General features: G+C 37.5%; 1 protein-coding gene across 1 annotated transcript in view; it reads right to left on the minus strand.

Annotated features, from left to right (window-relative positions):
- Positions 1-22,104, minus strand: part of ADGRB3 (adhesion G protein-coupled receptor B3) — a 477,601-nt gene that overhangs the window by 35,093 nt on the left and 420,404 nt on the right. Inside the window, exons 19-22 of the mRNA XM_009640074.2 lie at positions 10,511-10,661; positions 9,873-9,942; positions 4,944-5,010; positions 2,700-2,785 (exon numbers count right to left, since the gene is read on the minus strand). Of these exons, the coding sequence (XP_009638369.1) occupies positions 2,700-2,785; positions 4,944-5,010; positions 9,873-9,942; positions 10,511-10,661 (374 nt within the window). The remainder of the gene's footprint in view (positions 1-2,699; positions 2,786-4,943; positions 5,011-9,872; positions 9,943-10,510; positions 10,662-22,104) is intronic.

Raw genomic sequence — 22,104 nt, forward strand, 5'->3', positions numbered from 1 at the left:
AAATCAGTATGGGCGTACTGTATAGTCAGATTTGTTCTAGTGATTTGAATGGCCCACTAACATCTGGAGTGATTTTATTCATGCTATATGAAGGTCTGAATACAGGGCTTGAAATGTATGGAATCTGATGAAATAAATATCAGTTGGTACTAAAGAAAGGGTGACCTGTTTTGCATTCTAATAAAACACAGTACACAAGCATTAAGCTCAAAGCGTTTTGTATAGACAATTGTACCTCGGCACCTGTCAGAAGAGTTAAAGGGCAAAACCTGGAATTTAAATTTTCTTTTACATACAGCATGCATTCAACTTCCTGAGTCAACTAAATAAAGACTTTTGCTATTCTTTCTCTTTCTGCTATCAGAACCAGGAATAACCATAGCTGACTGAGATGAGACAAGAAGGGTGCTTTACCTATTCCCAGCTGGAAAGTGGTCAACATGGTGAAGATAGGTAACACTTCAGTTTTTTCCCAGTTATTTCAACCAACAGAACTCTTTTTCATTGCCAAACCCAACATTCACAAGATTTTTAACATAATGCCCAAAACAACATTGAACTCCAGTGGTTTCCATTTTGATAAACCAAATGATGATTTTCCATTAAAGTGTTGTATATTTTCCATAAAAATGCATTTTTTCCATAAAATCCAGTGAGAGCCATGACTTCTATGATGTGATTGTGGGGTGTAAAAAGAACTCAGTGAATCCACATCAGTTTACACCAATTAAAGATCTACTTCAATGAATGAACTAGATAAATGCGTTGGCTAAGCTTAACCTAAGCTTGGGAAAATACTTTCCATTTTTGCTTGGCAATAATTCAATGTTATCAGGCCAGATTATTCTCTTTACCTCTTTAGATTTGTTCTGGATCTTGCAGATAATAGAACTTGATGCGTATATAGACCAAATATTATCTTTCTGGCTGGGCATATATGTGTGCTAACCCTTATGCCAGGAAAATAATTGATATCCATCAAAGACATTTGATGATTCTCCATATGCTTATTAAGGTGGAAAAAAACATATGCATTTAGTATATTTTGCCCCATTCACTTCTTTGAATCCTACATAAATGATTTCTACAGCTGAACTTTTGACAGGTAAGTCCTATGTTTGCCAGAAAGAATGAAATTGCCTTCCTGAGCATGGCTGGCAAGAGATACTTGAGAAATGAGTGACAATCCCCTTTCTACTGGAGGTCAAATTCTATGCCCCAAAGAATGACTCAAGACTCTTCATCTGCCAAGTAGTATCAAGGAATGCTGTTGCCAAGCCACCATCTCGTACTATCACAAATGTTAAGATTGTTTCTCAATTAGGGCATCTCCATGCTTTCCCAGAATAGCTGGATTCTTTCTGACTGAATAATTTCTAGTTCTTTATCCATTTACTTTAAAATAAAATACCTCTTTACTGAATTGTGCACTGTTAGAAAGCAAGCTATTTGCTTCATCAGGGAAGTATACTATAAGCAAATAGATTTCTATAGACAACAATTTGGTAGCTGAAAAAAAATGATGCAGTTAAATCTAAGTTTGGATATCTTTAGAAGATATACAAAGCCAAACCCATGGCTGCTCCAAGTCCATAAATCACTGGAATTAGAGCAGATGTGAATTTGAATTAGTGATTACTAGTAATTCTAGATTTCATCAGTGTTATTACACAGTTAAGAATGTTGATGGAGCAATGTAGAAAAGAGGAAGGTAAAGAAATTAACACTTTCTAATGAAAAAAGAGGAAAGAGAAGAACAAAAATGAAAGCTTTTGGTACATATTTGTCAGAATAATGGTGAAAGAGCTGAAAACAAGAAAGTTTAATTGAATTAATATTAAATGCAAATCACAACAGCTGAAGTATTTATCATAAATTTGCTTATCTAACCAATAACTTGAACTTATTAAGAATGCTGCTGTTAGTGAAATGGTAAAATAATTCAAAGTGAAGCTGAAATAAATTTACTCATAACAGTAATACACAGTAAAATAAAGATATCATTGCTTATCATTGCTAGAAATGCAGAAAACAGCTTCTGATACCACCACTGTCATAATCCTTTCTTCTCATGATAACAAACAGAATTTGAATAATCAATAACACAGTATTTCTATTTACTTTTTTTTTTTTTCTTTTAAAACATGGGGGTTTTCCTTTGGAGTTCTAATACACTGATTTAAAAAATACATCTATGTATATATGGATGTAAGAACAAACACAAGTTCTTCACATAGAATGGTAGAATAGCATTGACCTCAGTAAGGGTTATATTGCTGTAAAATAAATTTTATAACAGTTCATACAAATGAGTAACAATTCCTACCGTCATAATTAAAGTTGACAGTTAGAGAAAAATAAATGTTTCCTTCAGTACACACAGTTCATAAAACTGTTTTCCCAACTGCAACAACTTTACATGTGTGACATTCTTGTGAAACCTCTGCTCAGATTTGTTTAATCCTCATTATTATTAACTTAATACTGTTGTACTTGTGTTTTATTATGTTTAGTCTGTTCATCCTGCATTCTGCCAGGACAATGCAACAGCATCTTTTGAGATGAATGGAATCTTAGACACACTGTTACACTGATATAAAGGTTCAAAGCACAATCAAAAGCATTTTTGGTGAAGATCTGTATTTGAAAATTGGTGATACAATTTTAATATGCTTTAAAATAACCCAATTATTGCTTACCCCGCTCTGTGTTTGAGCTTTTTATCTAGGATTCCATCTCTGGAAACAAGTTTATTAAATACCAAAATGCCAATCACCATGTTGACCTGTCAAACAGAAAACAAACAGTTGATCTTTCAGAGCCTGAAAGAAAATAATTTATCCTGTTACTTCAGAAAAATGCTCTTACAGGCCTGCAAAATGCCTCCTGTTACATTTCTGAGTTCATCAGAAATTGTGTAACCCTGTCCCTGAGCACACCAAAAGTGTGTATTCTCAAATGGGTAACACACACGCACACTGCAATGGGCTTGGTTTTGAATCTTGACGTATGCCTGGTATCAGGTTATATGGATACCTGTCTGGTGGCCAGTAGCTTGAGTAAGACAGTTTTAGTATTTCCTCAGTTTTAATTGAAATGATATACCCTATTCCAGGAAAACCACTGCATTTGAGTTGTGTGCACGGGGCGGCAGAGCTAGTCAGAGCACATGACGACCGTAACTGTGTTCCTTTTTAAGCATTTACGGCCCATGTGGGTGCTCCCACTGATGCAGAACCAGTCTGCAGTTTTCCATATCCTCCTGCACATTAGTCATTATCTGTGTCATTCACCAAAATGCCAGTCTTGAGCCTTGTTTGACTGCAGGTTTCTTTTTTTGTGGGCCAGATGGATGCCTGGGGTAAGTCTGTTTAGCTCCATTAAAGTAAATGGTGTTATGATCACATACATCGGTTGAAGACCTAACCTAAAAAAAAATTTCAAGTGTTTCAGCAGTCAGACTTTGGCACTCAATGGACATACTAATGGCATTTAATGAACAACTTAATGACTGTTATTATCCATTTGTATTATTGAACTGAACTCTATGAACCTGTCTCTGCGTGGTCTGCAAAGAGGTAATACTAAGTTTTGAATCTATTAAATAAATGTTCCTTATTTTTATTAGAAAAGAGTAATCCTTTTTTTTCCTTTCAAACTGATTTTTCAAGACCTGTGCCAAAATACCTAATTGTTGCCAGTCTGTCTTGCCAACTCTTTCCAGCTTTTCTTATTATCACTTTATTTTCATCATTCACATTTTTCAGCTGATGTTATACAATCCTTTTGCTTCGTACACTTAGGCTTAAGTGCTTGCATGGAACAGCTCCTGCCATAGCTACTAGCTAATGGTAGGGCAAACTGTGACTGTGAACTTCAAACATCTCTGAACAAAGCTTGCCAATTACACAGAGAACATACAGTTCCATGTGAAAATTATGACTGGCTTTCTGTAAACATCCTTGGCTCCTCTATCATGACAGGGACTGTGAGTTGTACAAAAGGATCCTGGCTTGACTCCAGGCAATGATGAGACAAACTCTATGAGAGCAGTAAACATCCATTTCAGGAAAATCTATGTAGTGAAATGGCTATATCTTTGATGACTACTAAGACCGATTCCCTTTTGCAAGGGAAAAATCAGAAATAACTGGTGTTGATAGAGCTATCCTAGTATAAAATTGGTGGAATGGAAAGACGAATTAAGTTCAAAATCTGTAAGGGAAAAATGCTAAACAAATTATTGTAGAACGTCCATAAAGACTGGAGAGAAGATGACTGATAGCTGATGGCACATGTAGGGTGCAGTTCGTGTTACCCTAAAGTAGACAATTGAAATACTTCTGATGGCTTGAGCCCTAAAAGTGCACATTTTTCTCCACTGGCAATGAAATATGGCTGGGATAACTAGCAGATGCCTACAATTAGGCAAAGTGAATCCTACACCTAAATGCATTTCCAGAGATGTGGAAGATTAACACACAAATGTGTAACATTTCCCAGCTATGATGATATTTTTTCTGCCTTCAAAAGCAGTAGCCATGGAGAACTTGCTGGCTGGTTCTAGTCCTCCTGTTGCTTTTGTTGGCACAGCAATACGCTGCCAAGCAGCGCTCTATCAAGACTGTCACTGAACTTCACAAGGTAGTGAGAACTGCGTAGATGCTACTGATAATAACTCAGTGATGCCTGTAACGAGTTTTCTGTGCCACTAATTAGTGCATTATTTCACAGCTTACTTTGTAAACATGGAGAGATAACTGGTATAAAGAAGTGATACAATTAAATGAATCATGCATTCGAAATACTGAAGGTATGTTAAACAACACTGAGCTCAGCATTTACAGCAAAAGGTATTGTTACTGTATGGCTAAGCTTTTATAATTTAAATAGCACATTCCATCATTTCACATGAAAATACTGGAAATTATATTAACGTTTACCAAGACAACAGCAGCTGCAGGTCCAACGAAAGCATAAAGTAGCCCTCCTTCAAGAGACAGCCAACAGCTAGAAAGAACATTAGAGAGAAGAACTAGCACAAATTAAAAATAAGCATAATGTATTGCCAAGAAAGCATTAATAATTACTACAATATGAGATTCTTCCAGTGTATGTTGAACCTACATATAGAGATTCATATGCACACACAAAAAAGTATTACTTTGTTGTATGATGATGTAGAGAGTTGAAAGATATTTCCATTATCAGTGAGAGCTATACATACACTGAAACGCCTAAAATATATTAAGAGCGCAATAGAAAATAAGTGTGCAAATCTTTACTGAATGTCCTCTAACTGTGTATGATGAGTTAACTGAACAGGACTTGCCAGGTAAGTATTTAGAAACATTTATAGCTTGCAATGTCTGATAGTTCTACACTTAAACCAATGAAAGGTCAACTACCTGTTATGTAGAACTTCAGAAAAAAACAGTTTTCTACATATCTTCTCTTATGTCATTTAGTAATTGCTATTAGAACTAGGTCTTACAGACAATATTCCCATTAAAGCAAAATCAAATATGATATAACCGTTATGTGTTCTCTGGAATATTTTGCAAACAATTTAGATGTATATTTTAAAGCATCTGAAAACTGTATTTTCTGGTGAGCTACTAATCTTGCAGAGTTTGTCATATTGCATCAGGGCTTTCACTGAAAACCATCAGATTTCCAAACACAGAGCGCTTACAGAATCAAATTCTAAATATTTGATACACCATGATGTGAAGCTTTCCATATCTGCAAAAGATCAGGATCTTCGCACACTGAAGTAAATGCAGCTGTGCTATTTTCCCAGTGATTACACATTCAAAGAGCTGCATGTTTATTTGAATGCATGATCACACCTACATATAAGAAAACTCAAGTATATGCATTCAAATAATTTACTTGGATCTCACATCCAGAAACATTCACATCAGAATCATACATATCTTCTTTATTTTCCAGTACTGTTTTTGTACTTTTGAAAACCAAGCAAATTAAATGCAAGCACATCATAATATTAATGATCTGTTATGGCTGGAATTCTAGCTGCAAAGAATGAAAGTGTTTCCCATTGCAATGAAGCTATGTGAAATCTGCCACATGAACCCAGCTGCAACAGTGTGCTAAATTCTGGAATGATAAATTGATGTGAATGGTTCATACCTGCTTCTCTGTTGAAAGGTAATACATGTCAGGCTATTCTACACCCTACCTCAAAAAACCAATTCAACAGTAATGTTCAATTTATTTTTGTAATGTCAAAGAAAAATGCTTTCAAAATTTTCTGCAATTTTTCTTGCTGTTTTTCCAAAAGCTAGGTTATTTATTGTGAGAGACTGAGAACATGGGCTTCTGAGAAGGGGGAATGTATTTACAGTGCATTTCCCTACTAGTATGAACTTTTACTTACTGAAGGTGACCATTCTTTGTAACTAAAACATGTAATTAAAATTTTCATGTGTATTGGGAGATAGAAACATCAGTTCATAAAACCTGTTGATGTATTGTATTGGAAACATAATTTCAGTTAACCTGTGCTGAAAAAACAGGGTCAACAAGTTTTTTTGAAATGAAAAGAGTTTCTACCACAAGAATCTTTAAGACCAAGGGAGAATTGTTCCCTCCCTTTCCCATGCCCTATGTAAAAAGGCTGTTCAAAAAGAGTGACTTCCATTTAGAGGCAGAGCTGGGAAAAAAAGTAAAGGTTGTCCTCTTTTCTTTACTCAGTCTTTATTTTCAACAGTCTGGATTTTGTACAATGTGTGGTGTGATTATTGCAATGTAATCAGTATCAGCCAGTTGATGACTCTGAAATGCGCTTTTTCCCAATCTTTTTCTGTTGAAGACTTTCTGAAGACAGATTCTCAGGTCTCTTCTTATACCATAAGGCAATTGTTGTAAATTTTTTACTGTTTTTTCCTTCTTCTCTTCTTTTTCTTTGCTCTGATAGCTTTTTTTCTATGCTTTATGGTTGTTTTTATTTTGTTCTGTTCTGTCTTCTTTCTCCCTGATCCCCACATAGCAGAAAGCCATATAAATTAATCAGTATTAAAAGCATCCACTGGGGGTTTTATGGGATCTTGTTACATGGTCATAAAATTCTGCTGAGTGATGGAGTATCTGTAGACTTGCTCCTGTGTCCTGTACATTTTGTGAGTTGTTTGATGCTCTCCAGGAGATTGGCTCCTTCTCTTAGGAGAGCATGACTATGAGAGTGTTTTAATTTTTGTTGATCTAACGAATTCCTGAAAGTCGTCTGCACTGGTCATTAATATATAGCACCATATGTAAACATGAGTAGGTCATGCAGGTTTATTAAATATAATTTTTAGTAGTGGTGCTTTCATAGCTCTGATTGTCTGAAGACAAGCAGCAACAATATTTATTAGTCTCACAGAAATATTTGGAAAAAAACAATCAAGCTTTCAGACACATTTTTTTTTTTTCAGATATCCTGAAATATCTAAAAACTTGTCACTGTGGTTTTTTTATTATTTTCACGAAATCCCTTCAGCTTCTGTATCTATATCAGTACACATGTCTGTGTGAAATATTTTCATATGTAGTTTTAAATGTACAGTAATGTAATTGTCCAATATTAAGACTGAAAGAAAAAGATAGAAATCGGAGACAGTTGATCACAGAATTGGCTCAAGTGTGAGCAATTCAAGCCACCCCCATCAGCCATATATTGTATGAAACTGAGATCTGCTTCCGAGATCCTTGGGCCTTCTCCCATTTCATCAATCTCTTCATGTGTGGGACTATGAGACTGGAATAAATTCCTTCATTTTCACTCTTAATTTTCTCCATTTGAAACTGCCAGTTTCAAAAATAGCATCTTACGGACCAGGAATAGTTTGCAACCGGATGTATTTCTGACGGCAGCATGTGTGTAATCGATTGCAGCCAAACAGGCCAAACATAGCGTAAGCAATCAAAAAACTTAGACAAATGCTCTCGTTATGGGAGGAGGAGCAGGCGGAGGAGCAGGACAGGAGCTCTGCAGTTGTTATGGACACAATTCTTTGCTTGCTTGTAAGAGTAGGACAGCACATCAGCTGGTGATGGAGGAGGAATCTCCATTCCTTGCATTCCCTGTTTTTGTTATGTAATTCTGATGTCAAATTCCAAGAAAGTGTATTTGTAAATAAGATGAGAAAGCTGCATTACGGTTCTGTTTGTCCCTTGCACACCTCCTTTTGTGCTTTTGTCCCATGGTACTGCGTCAGCTGAATTTGGATCCTGGGAGAGGAGCTGTTATATGTACAGAGAACTGCTCTTTTTCACTTTTGAGGTTACCCTTAATGAATGATTTGTTGCTTTGTCTGAATATTTCAGTATATCCTCTTTTAAAAATACATTCAGCCCAGGAAGGAAGCAGGAAGCAACACTAACTAAAGCAAGTAGTCACACATTAATAATTTCAGTACAGTAAATGCAATAGGATTGATCCTGCAAGGGACAGAGCTACGTCCCCAATGGGATCTGGACATTGTAATCCTGTGATTTGTAATTCTCACAGCCTAAACAGTTCTCCAGTCCTGGTTCAAGGACTAAATAATAAATAAAAAAAAAAAACCAGCAAGGTGAGCGCATATTTGTTACAGAAAATGTCAGAGGAGCAGGTCCTCAATAGAACTCCCAAAAGACAGTTAAGACCATTGTTTCACTAATGATTGGCAGCTATAGGTGCAAGTTAAGCACTTCAGTTAAGTCAGCCATTTCTCATTAAAAAATGCAAGATGCACATTGTTACAATTTAAAACTAAGGAGTTCAGTGGTTAGAGCTGGTATTCAGGAGGAGCTTTTGAATCCTTACCCACCCAAAGCTGGAGTGAGGGCTTGAAGCCTCCCCTGCCATGTGCCAAGATGGTGGGACACACAGGGCAGGGAGGGGCAATCCTGATCTCACTCATTGATGATGCTAAGGAGAATAATTAAATATTCATTAGAGTGAGGACTTGACCTAACTCATCCACATCTCTGATGGATGCCCTCATTACCCAGCCACAGAGTCATATCTCCTCTCTTTCTGTCCAGATGCATACTTAATTTCTTAGGCAACGTGAGGAGAGCTCCAAACAGGACGACTGAAGGAAACGCGCTCTGTCATACATAATGTCTTGGTGGTGTGAGTGGTCTGCTGGCCGGAGGGAGGCTCAGCCCATGCTCCTTCTTCAGCGGGAGACAACTGAAGGGCAGTCTTGCTGAGGAGTGAATTTTCCAGGGCGCTAGATATGCACTGGAACCAGCCAGGTGGCTAAACAGGAACTGTATTAATAAAATGTAAATGGAGTACACAGACCTCCTCCTCGCTGTTGCTCCAGTACAGCCCAGTATAGGAAATGGGCTGGATCAGGCACCCCAGGAGACAGGGGATGGATGGGAGAGCTATTTTGAGATTTCTGCAGGGCTTTGGCTCCAAGCAGCTCAGGGGCATTAAAGCTGAGGTACATGCTTGGTAGGCAGAAACTTGGGTGCCAAAGAGACTCTTGCCAGTACAGTTTTAGGCATGTTTAGAGGCTGGCAAAGGCTAGTCATAACATTTAACATTCTCTTTGGTAAATGTATACAAATGTTAGGTATCTAAGTTGACTTTTTCCTCACTGTTTCTAAAAGCCTTGCTACTTCAAAACTTCACAAGAAATCCAGGATCCCTGGTGCTTTGCTGAGCCCAGTCCAAGACTGGCATATGGTTTTCTCTTTGTTCTTTTGTGGACCGCTCAGTGACTCTTAGGGCAGTTCCAAGTGTGAGTGGATACCCGCAGAGCCTTTAGACTATGCTATGTGATTCCTATTCCTTTAGACTATGCTATGTAATGGGTATGACAGTCTTGTTAATTAAAGACTTAATTTATCATTTCAGATTGACTTACTAGTGGGCTGTTCCATATCCTTTTGTCTTGGTAAAGCCTATTGATATTGCAACCACTAATGCTGGTAAACCTGAAAAAAACCGAAACAGTAATAACTGTTAGATGCTGAGCAAAATATTGCTGTTCTGTCTGGACAAAAAATGACAGGGCAAGCTAATGCAAAATGGCCAATTTCACATGGAATGAATCATTTAATGAAGTGCAGTGCTATTGCAGGGTTTGTTTTTCTGCAGCACTGACAGGGAGGAGGACACTGTTTTCTGCCCACGGTGTACCACTTTGATGTAGCTGAATTACTGCGACATTTGACAGGTCTTAAAGTGAACTAGGAAGAGGCTTCATGAATATTCAGTGAATGTTTTTTTATTGTTTTATTTTGATTTCTTGATATTATACTACTTTGCCAAAAATCTTCTAAATTTTTTTTAAAACATATTTATAAAAGAATGCTAAAATATACACCAGCATAGCTTGAGCTTGAGATAAAGTGGAAAGGCTCCTAACCTACTTTTCTTTTTAGTAACATGCTGTCTACTATCTTTCAGGTTTACTGAAGAATATGATGATATTCTTGACATTGTCGCTGCATTAAACATTTCATTCCAATGATTCTAAGGAAATGAATTGTATAGACTTACCCCATCCAAGGCACAGGAAACGTTTCCTTATGAGCCGTGTCCTAATTTTTCCAGTAACAGCCATATATGACTGCCACGCTTCTGTCAAAACCCAACAGAATGAAGCTAAGAAGAAGAAGTGTAAAAATGCGGTGGTTGTGGTGCAGATGCCCTGCAAGGAGCAAAGAGAAGCTCATGCTGAATACTTAGGGACATTCATTTCTCTTCAATTCAAAGAGCTGTCATATTCTATCACCTTGACCTTTATCCTTTGCATCAACTCCCCATTTGTGATGTGGTGGCCACAAAGAGAGAGAGAAAGAGAGATGTTGATGGGGATTGGGCAGGAGAGGTTTTCCCAAACACTGAGTGTGCTAAGCAGGGACAAAGAACACAAAATAAATCATGCCACCAGATTTTTCTCTACACGTTCACTTTGACCAGGGATCATCATAAAGCCATTGTGGTAAGCAAGCTACAAAGTTACTGATTATAAAATCTCACAGAGCTAAAGAAAGAAAATGTGGGGATACAAATGCTCCTAATTGCCAGTTATATTTTCTTTCCCTCCATGCAGAATGATCCTGACTGTAAATCTGAATTTCAGTCAATAGATTAAGTTTGATTTATTTGATTTTTTTATTTAAAAATCATAGAACCTTAAGCTATCGGAATATACTGCCTGACATCTTTTTAGTCAGGTTTGAGTATCATAACCTTAACAATTACCCTGGATATTGTTTTTATGGGTGTCAGTCATTTGTCATCAGAAAAGTATTTTGAGCATATGTAATCGGCTTTCTTTTGTCACTGTAGCCCTTAATTAAACTTGACACTGTAGCTTATATAAATGAGCTTCTTCGCATAAATGATGATCTACCCTCCACTGTGTTGCTTCAAATGTTAGTTGCAGGCTATAAAATGCAGTGTGCATTGTACCCCAGAACCAAAACCACACACTGTGGAGAAGAGTTGAAAATCACTCACAAAATGTTGGGAATATCCTTACCACAATTTATCCTTATCACAATTTGAAGTGTCAAAATGATATCAAGGTTAACAAAAAAAAAATATTTCATGCACCCAATATTAGTAATGCAGGATCGTAGCTGAGAAATGTAAATATTATTTTTATGATTATTTTTTAATGCAGCATACACATCTTACATGCATGTAATAAAATCAATAAAAGTCAATTTTTTTACTAAAATCCCAGTTCAGCAAACTATTTAAGGAGAAAATATGTGAATTCCTAATTATGTATAGATGCTTGCATATATTGTTGAATCAAGGCTGATAGCTACAAAAATTTAGGAAGAATAAGATATAAATGGCACCACACATGTTTTTTAGTTCATTTTATAGTCCTAATTCCTTTCAGGTCTTTTTGTCCTGAATTTTCTATTGTGATAATTTTCCCAACAGTTCCTCAAATACATAGCTGATATCAGCTGATATTAGCATTAGCTGTTATCAACCTCTGCACTTTCAAAAAGTTAGGCACTTGAAGAGTCAAACCTTAATGATTTCCTGCTATGAATTTACAGATGTGACAATTGCCTTGTTTTCTAATCCTGGATCAAATTGTCTATTTAAGTCTGGGGGAAAGGCATTCTATATAATTATCTGCAAGAGAACTATTATTCATTTTTAAAAAGCAAGGAATGTAAACTGGAAAAAAACAGCAGACCCTGAAAATGCATTAGTCATTCCATCCTAGATTTTGCCATTAATTCTTATGTTTAGATGTCCCTAAACTATATGGATTCATTAAATCTATCCTGGTAAAGCCTGACTGATAGCAGTATTTCTTGTATATGAAAAATAAATACTTATTTAAAGTGAAAGCTATGCAGTGAAACACACAATAAATATAATAGAAAATATGGAAATGTCCTTTCTTTTACTAACTGGCTCATATGTTATGAATTCCCACTATGCAACTTTAATTTGTTTTCCTATCCAACGAGAATTTGACAATAAAAAGACTTTTGAGGAACAGTACAGAATCTTTTAGGGAGAAACTGCATAGGTAAAACACAGTATTACCCTGAAAAAAAAACGTGAATATACTACTTCCCTTCTAAATAATGCAAATACAAACAAATCCTGATCTTCTTGGTGAAAACATTGCTAACTCTTGTGGCTGACTGAGTATAGACTGTAGGAATTAGTTCACAATTTATCCCCTGTGTTGGAAGAAAGATAGATGATGATAATCTGAGACAAATGTGGACATGGTTGTTGTGGAAGAAAAAACTGTGATGAAAATGTTAATCATCATGTTGATCACAAAATGAGAAGACAGAAGCAAGTTTTATTAGAAGCAATCTGTGCTTTAGCTGGAATATATGACTGCTGATTATAACTAACTCTTCTGAATGGCAGACAGGGGTCTTTAATGAACGCCGATGGTAAGTCTGTATCACTGATACAACAGTCTATTTGCATCACATACCATCAGAAAGATGCAAATCAGCCTCAAAACATCACCTAACAACCACTGTGGGATCTTGATGACAGAATCATGTGCAGGCAGTGCTTGAAGAGAATTCAGCCTCCCTCCTTCCCCAGCCAGAGAAGCAGTCCTGGCAAACAAAGCTTGCCTCTCCCAAGCATAGCCATGGGTTCAGCACAGATGACCAATGTCACTGTGGAAAACTTGCTTTTATGTACCTCTGTATTCTTCCCCTTTGATAAACAAATAAATGACCAATGCTGTTCTGCCTGAGAAAGCACTATATCTGGGAAGTTTATTTCCAAATAGGAACAAAAATTCTTTTTCACCAAAGGCTGTTATTAAGTAAGTGGGGCATTGAGTATCTCTAGCCAGGGAGCCATAATTTTAGCAAGTACTTTATTAGTAATTTTTATTTTCTCACCAGGTCATGGACTACTCCCAACCTCTCCTTCTCCCTTTCCTCTTCTCCCTTGCCAAGGGACCACCACCTCCTCTCACCTTGCTGCACGTGCAGCAGCATCGCTAAAGCCTTGTGGCCCATCACTCACAGAAAGCTGCAATGTGTCAGCCTGTCTGCACCAAGAGATAGTGCTGCACATCTTCCCCAGTGCTTTAGGAGAAGATGTTCCTTATTTGTTTCTAATTCTAGTTTATTAAAACTCACAGAATTAATTACCTGTGCTGAGCACCTGTCAACTTGCAATAAAACGAATTTTAACAGCCTAATTTATTCGCTATTTCTTCAAGCTTCTGAAATTAACTCAACTCTGTTACTCTAACCTCCTCTTCCTCCCATTGCTGTTGTTCTTAGCTCCCCATATATAATTCTAATTACAAGTAGGGGAAGGGAGCTTTTCTGTCCTCAGAATGAACAATTTCATAAGCTTTAATTGAGCTTTAAGTGTTTAGCTACCTTGAATATCTAAGTAAGACCATTCATCCCTTTTTAATAAACAATATACTACTGAAAGCAAGCACTTGCATCAGGCACCAAATAATTTCCTTCTTTCATTCTTGTAAGACACCCACTCCAAATGAGGGTACTGAAGCACAACTGAGAAATGTGAAAAACTGCAAATTCAAAGCTACTTATTCTAGCAATTAATATTTTTAATTTAATAATGATGAATAATATATAGGATTTTTACCCATTTTTATGACCTACAAAAAGTAGGTCATAAATGCAACCTCAAAATAATAATTTGTCACTAATTTTGGAGCATCTGGATATTTATTTATTTATTTTTTAGTAGAACAGTGTTCTTTTTCAATAGCTGTGTGAACACATCTTCCACGTGAAGACAAAGAGGGTTAAATAAGGACACCTGATTTGTCTTTTTGCCCTGAAACAGATTCTTTTTCTTTCAACAAACTAGCTGCCTGTCTCTGGGTTCTGATAAATAGTATAAGAATCAAAGCTACTGGAAAATGGACATGAAAAATGAAATCTGCATTGGTGATGGCAAAATGAATAGGTCTAAATCCACTCAGCTGGATTATGTCACGAAGTGGAAATGAAAGCTAGTAGAACATAATTTAAATATTAAAATTTCTTGGAGATGAAAAAAAAAAATCTTGCCCTTGATTTAGCTTTGAGAAGATAGGCCTAAGGAAATAAATTAAATGGGTGTTAATTTTATTCTTATGAAGTTCTGACCATGCACTGAAAACACAAACGAAGAGCACTTAAAGACCAAAATAAAGAATAAATGAAACAAAAACCAAAAACAAGAATGCAGAGGACATAGCAAAGAGCAGAAATATAATTCCATATTTTATATTTTATTGGCTTTTTGTGACTCTCAAGTCCTCAACTATAAAACAGTTTATCTTTTCCTTCTTTAAATTAAAAATATAAATTCATAAAGGAACATATTGCTTCTTACTCTTTATTTGGTTTTTATTATTATTCGTTTTTAAACTGATTTTCACCATACAGTAACTTTATCTTAGGAATGGCAGACACTGTCACACAACAGGGATACAGTATACTGGTCAGATAGTACTGAATTCTGGATTAAATACTAATTCCTAGAGTAAACTGCCATGAAATAGCAGGTGGACTTTCAGAGACTGTGGGACAAAGAAGTAAGGGCTTGCATCTCAGGAGTGTTTTTCTGGAGGGGGGACACATTTTCAATGACAAAAAAATATGGCAAGGAAGGCTGTCTCCTCAGTTGCAAACATATTTGAAACTGTTAGGGTCTTAAACACCTGAGAAATCACAGCTGTAGACTTTCCATTTTCTCTTCCAGGATCTTTAATATTACTGGCGCCATAAAGCTTTGAAAGTATAATTTAATTTAAAAAATCCCATGCTCTTTTCTTTTTCCAGGCTTGAGTATGGCTAACACCACTTGTTCAAGCAAAGAAATCAGGAAATCTGATAACTATATTGAAAATAGCACTATAGTGGAAGGAATTGTTCTAAAATAATGTTATTCATATTTTAAACCAACAGCTATGAAACTGTTTACTTTAATTAACTTATAGACAAACTTTTAGATCTTCTAAAAATCTTCTCTAGTGTCCTTAAAAGTTGAAGGCTCAAGTGGTTTAACTTCATTACATTGTTTTCTGATATCTGATATCTGATAACCCAAAATAATTAGCATCTGACTTCATGAACATTTATGTGAAGAGATATGTACAGTTAATTATTATACTGCAGGATTCTGTATGTGGTACAAGACCATGTGAATGGCAACCTTTACTTGGATTTTCAGAGCAAGCTAATTTTTTAGTGCAACAGCAGTGGGTTTTGAGTAGTTATGTGATCTCCCCCTCAAAGATAATGAGTGATAACTGAGGACACTCAATTTTTTTTCATCTACTCAATCTTTTTTTTTTCACCACAACAAGTAAGATGCCTTTTTTTGTTCTGATAAATAGCTTACAAGCTGGCTGTAAGTGACCCAGCTGTTTCTGCAGTTCCTTTGGTTTTGTTTACAACTGCAGTCTCACAAAGGACATCTATATCATCAACAGCTCCACAATGCCACAGAAAGATATTTTCAGTATCAAGTTTTGAATTCTTTTTTTGGTATATTGAGCAAATTACCACAACAGTTGCTAAACTTTGGGGCCACTACATGTGCCCAGTCTCAGAGTGCAGTATAATTTGTTCAGCTATTTTGATTTAAACTTTGTTTGTCTGTCGTATCTTGTCTTCTCTTCTGGAGTCTGTCCTCTTATCTGACTGTATAACCCCAGTGATCCTAGTGCAGTGCTGTAAGTGTGACTAAAAGAAAACTTATACTTTCAACTGTACATTTTCTCTGCATTTGCACTTTCCAGATGCACTTTAAATATCTGTCTTCTTATTTCCTCCTAAAGTTTCTTTAGATGCTTTACTGACAGATTCAATTCCTGCTCCTCTTTTTCCAACATTTACCTCAAAGGTATTTCTGAAAATTACCTCTCTGTGAGTAAACTATTCACAATCTTTATTGACGCTTACTTATGAAGATCAGTCAGAATGTCTCCCATGTTTTCCCAGGTGAAGAGTCCAGCAATAGAGGTGTTGTTCATATCTGATCCACTAAAAGTATACAGAGCCTTCTTTTCAACGTCTGCCCTTTGCAGTTACTTTTCTTCAAAGTTCTCCTTTGATAGTTGTCAACTCTATTGCTCATATCAATAACCTCTGCATTAAATTTGATACCGTGTAGTTGTAGTTTGGCATCCCTCAGTTATATTTATAGAGAACTGCTGGGTTTTTATCCAAACTAATTCCTCTGCTAGCCACTATTCTTTTCCAGACTTTATAATGCACATAGTACGAAACCATTCTATCAACTAGATGAGAGGGGATAGGCTGCTTGTTTTGGGGATGGAAAAGAATTCATGAAAGTTGCTTGCTGCCTACGGAAACCTTCCTTTCTTTATTGTGTGGCAGAATCTGTCTATGCTAGTAACTGTAAAGGCATCCTTTATGGACTGGCATGTGATCTATGCTGCTGAATTGTTAGTGAATTCCTTGGCATGGTTTTGATCTCGGCCAAAAAATGCTCTCCCAGCCCAGGCCCATGCACAGATTGAAGGAAAACCTGGACCAGGAACCCTGCCTGATGGTCAGCTTGTACACAACTGTCTTCCTGCCCTGGAGGGCTCAGCTGTAATGGATGCAACTGTGTTGTGCTAATTTGCCTCGGGGCCATACAAATATCTGTGTCTCATTTTGGTTACTGGTTGGGATAGAGGCAAGAAATCCATCTGGATAATTCATAATATGCTCAGCTATTACTAACATATGAGACAGGAAAATTTATTCTCTGTTGTTTATAGCATTCTCTGGAGATTGTCAGAGTAATGTACAGGTTTGTAATGTGTTAATTCAGAATTGCTTTCTTGGTGGCATGCCTACTGTAAATTGAAAAACAGTTGGAAGACAGTTCTCGTACAGTTCCCTTATGCTCATATGCATTTTAGTCTTCCTCCCAGTTTGGATTGTTATTGCTAGGTTATATTCAAGCAAATGAGCTCAGCACAAGCAATACCATAGGACAGGTTACTCAGAGGCAATTTAATTTCTTCGATTGCAAAACCTGGTAAAGGAACCTCTTCACTTTTTGCCTTTGTGCTGTGAACATATTTTTCTGAACAGACAGGAAATTAAGGAATAGGATCCTCTAATTTTTTATGGGGTTAATTCAAAAGTCAGTGGAAAGGCTCCCATTAACTTAAGTGGGCTTTATACTGGGCATTCCATCTACAGAATAAGTGATGAAAGGTGCATGAGCAGAGGCTTGTGATCTTGCCTCTTATCCTAAGTGTTTTAAATGTTTACAGAGTATTGGATGGATATTTTTCTGGTAAGTGAATATGGCTTACTTCACATCATGAATTTATTCTGTTGGCTTTGATGTTAAAAACAAAGTAAATGTCAACTCTGTCAGGACAAAAAACCTTAGTATTTTAACTATGTCCTCACATAAATGTGTTGAGAAGTCTATGAAGCTCACATCAGATTTTCAGGCAGACATAAAAGAAAATAAGAAGCCCTTTACAACTCTGAAGCATAGAAGCAATTTAAATACAAGATTTTCAACTTCTTGAGCAAATCAATCTCAGCTCACTATCATTGTGTTGTAACTGTGATGTTTCACTGTGCCAGAGAACACCCTTTCCTAGCTCTTTTCTTGTATTTGGTAAATCTTTGTTTTTCAAAAAATCAACCCTTTTGAGTGTAAAGTGATCATGTTCAGTTCAAGTCAAAAAGTGGAAGTCACTGGCGTGCTTTGTTAAAACAACTTCTTCATTACTGACCTATTGAGGAATGACAATTAAAAAAATGAATTGAAGGTGATGCTATCCTGAAAAGTTACTCTATAAAAATAGCTTTGTGAGGTTTTGCATTAGCAAGTCTGAAAGATTTCTTATTTAAAGATGGATAAAATATACATTTGTTTTTTGAATTTATGGGTGAGCAAAATCAACTTGGTCTCTGAAAACCACTGAAGAATTGAAGTTCTTGTGTTCTTGCACATCATTGAGGGTAGCAGCATTATAGAAGCAGGACTGAAGGCGCAGTGTGAATGTAAGAGAAAGGATTGATATCGATGAAAGTGCGATTTAGCCTGGAAAGTCTCTGTAACTGGCTGTGACTCACAGGAAAAAAGAGAATGCACACTGGCTGTCAGAGGGGTTCTACTGGCTTGTCAGAAGCAATTCTATTTACTGGGGAACTATGTAAATTAAGGTGGAGATTAGAGATAAATAATAACAGGCTTCACTGATGTTATTACACTTTGGTTCTCAGAACAGTTGTTTTTCAGGAACTGGTTTTAGACTGAAAATTCCATCTTGGTTTTATTTTAAAATATGGAATGTGTGGTGTGCTCTCTTAAATGTTGACAAATGGTCTTGGCAGGTTTGAAGAGATGCAATAATGAGACAACTGTGTTAACAATGAAGCAAAAGCTTTTTGGCTATAACTCACAACAATGATCTGCATGCTCATTTCAATGTATTACATAAAGATACCCAGATTTTTAGATCTCTCTTCAGGTTGTTGCAAGCAGAAATATTTGGTTGCATTAGCATACTAATGGCTATACCTGTTTGGAGAAGAATGAAGACACAAGAGCCAACAGCAAATTAGAGTGCTGAGCAACTCATGCCAGAGCGTTCCAAAGGTCCTAAGTCTTCCTAACTTTAATTTGTTTAAAAGATCACTGTGGGGGCTGCGTGAGTAGCTAGGAGCAATGAGCCAGGATTGATAATGAAGGGGTGGCTGAGCTAAGCACAAAGGTTACACATGAGTCAGCAATGACTGCAGCTAAAGAAAAGAGTAGTTCAGAGCCCAGTTGAGAGGGAGTTCCCTGTGGAGTTCTGAGGAGGAGGTGTCCGGGTACTGACAAAGGCAAGGAATTGAAGGGGCTTCCTTGAAGAGACGGCATAACGTAAGAGGGTAGCAGAATGGATACTGATATGTTCAAGGCAGTGGAGCCTGATATGTAAGACTTCAAATTCCTGTAAGAGAATCCAAGTGCAGCCAATGCAAACTGATGTCTTAATGGAAAAATAAACAGGAAAAGCCCTCATCAGGATGACAAAAAATAATGCCTTTTGTTGTCCCTCAATGCTACATGGGCAAAAACTTGTTGTGAAAGAATTCTTTGAGGAAAATGTGATTGTCATTTGAGTATCTCTACACTTAAATCATCTGTCTGCTCTATTTTAAATTTTGATCTCATTTACTAACACTAACATTGCTGTAATTTTAACGATTTTCCACAGCAATCAATATGATGACTAGAACAAGAAGTTCAACAGCAAAGCCTTCAGTTGCCTTTCACTTAGTCTGACTGTGGTGATTATAATCCTGCCATAAGAAAACAGTCCATCTTCTTGTCTGGGATAATTGTATCAGCAAATATTCCTTCTCTGCATAACTGTAAGTGTTCCGTCTCTTTACACTATTGACTGAAACCATTGAAGCAATAGCTTTGCAATGCTATTACAACATTGCCATATGTCACCTACCCTTATTCTTTTTATGTTTATTTTTTAATCACAGTTGCATAACTAGGCCTTAAAAGTCTTTATATAAGATAATGTTTTCATCAATGACTTAGACAGCGAGATTGAGTGCACCCTCAGCAAGTTTGCAGATGACACCAAGCTGAGTGGTGTGGTTGACCCACCAGAAGGATGGGATGTCATCCAGAGAGACCTGGACAGGCTGGAGAGGTGGGCCTGTGTGAACTCATGAGGTTCAACAAGGCCAAGTGCAAGGTCCTGCACCTGGGTCGGGGTAACCCCCAGCATCAAAACAGGCTGGGGGAAGAAAGGATCGAGAGCAGCCCTGCCGAAAGGGACTTGGAGGTACTGGTGGATGAAAAGCTGGACACGAGCCGGCAATGTGCGCTGGCAGGCCAGAAGCGCAACCGTCCTCTGGGCTGGACCTCTCCTATGAGGACAGGCTGAGAGAGTTGGGGTTGTTCAGCCTGGAGAAAAGGAGGCTACGGGGAGACCTGACTGCGGCCTTTCAGTACCTAAAGGGGGCCTATAGGAAAGACGAGGACAATCTTTTCAGTAGGGCCAGCTGTGTCAGGACAAGGGGTAATGGTTTTAAACTAAAACAGGGTAGGTTTAGACTGGATAGAAGGAAGAAATTCTTTACAATGAGGGTGGTGAAACACTGGAATGGCTTGCCCAGAGAGGTAGTGGAGGCCCCATCCCTGGAAACATTCATGGTCAGGCTGGACGGGGCTCTGATCTAGTTAGCGATGTCCCTGCTCCTGCAGGGGGGTTGGACTGGATAACCTCTAAAGGTCCCTTCCAACCCAAAACATTCTATGACTCTATGATTCTATGATTCTATGATTCTATGATACTATGAACAGGAAAAATGATGATTTTGCCCCTAAGAGCACCCTCAGTTTCAAGCATACCCAGTTTTTCTCAAAGGACAGTATCTTTTAGGATGAGCAGTATGGAGACAGTGAGAAATGGTCCCTTTTGAAAGAAGTAGTCTAAGTCCAAAATAGAAATAATCCAGGAAAGGGAGATAGTATCTACATTACCGTGGTCATCCAAAGTCTTCACATACCACATAACTTCAGTTGGTTTTTCAAAAATAACTGATAAAGTAAATTTTTTAAAGATACATTATGGTTACATCTATTTGTACTTGCAAACAGAATGGGTTAGAAAGCATTCACTCATCCCGCAGCCAGCTGGAATGATACAGAAAATGTCTATATTAGTAAATTTCTTTGTACTCCAAAATAAGGTGGCCACATCCAAACAGCCTGCTGTCACTGGTCCCTTGCCAATTCCAACTCTCCCCAACTCAAGGCATTGACTGGGATAATGCTAGTTAGCATGGGACAAAATTGTGCCAGGAGGCGTGCTAATGCTTCAAGTGTATGGATGACTTCATGCCAGTGCTTCGGGTCATGCCCACCTACAGAGACAAGTAGAACATTTTGGCTTTGTTCTTTTATCCAGTAAAACATGTAGTGGGTTTGAGAAAATGTGGCAGGCTGACCTCAGCTAAGCACCCACCTAATTGTTTGCTCACTCTCCCCAGCAAGATGGGGGAGAGAAACGGAAGAGGAAAAGTGAGAAAAACCTGTGGGTCGGGATGAAGACAGCTTAATAAGTGAAAGAAAAAAAAAAACAAACCTACACCAAGTGATGCAAAGGCAATCACTCACCACCTCCCACCAGCAGACTGTTGCCCAGTCAGTCTCCAAGCAACAGCTACCTTGGAAAGGCTACCTCCAGTTGTATTTCTGAGCATGTTGTCACATGGAATGGAATATCTCTTTGGTCAGTTGAGGTCAGATGACCTGGCTGTGTTCCCTCCTAACTTCTTGCCCACCCCCAGCCTACTTGCTGGCAGGGCAGCTGAGAAATGGAGAAGGTCTTGATGCTGCGTAAGCACTGCTCAGCAATACCTAAAACATCACCATTAGAAACACCTTTTTAGTCACAAATCTAAAACATAGCACCATACAGGCTTCTGTGAAGAAAATGAACTCCATCCCAGCCAGAACCAGTACAGGAGCCTAACACTGAATCCAAGTGGAGTGTGTGCGTGTCTGCATGTGTGTGCATGGGCCTACAGAGAACAGAAGCTTTTATATCAAGCAGTGTTCACATAACTTATAGACATATACACTCAGGCAGGCACTTTTTAAAA

The sequence above is a fragment of the Egretta garzetta genome, unplaced genomic scaffold (genome assembly GCF_000687185.1).
Source record: "Egretta garzetta isolate BGI_Z169 unplaced genomic scaffold, ASM68718v1 scaffold55, whole genome shotgun sequence".
NCBI lineage: Eukaryota > Metazoa > Chordata > Aves > Pelecaniformes > Ardeidae > Egretta > Egretta garzetta.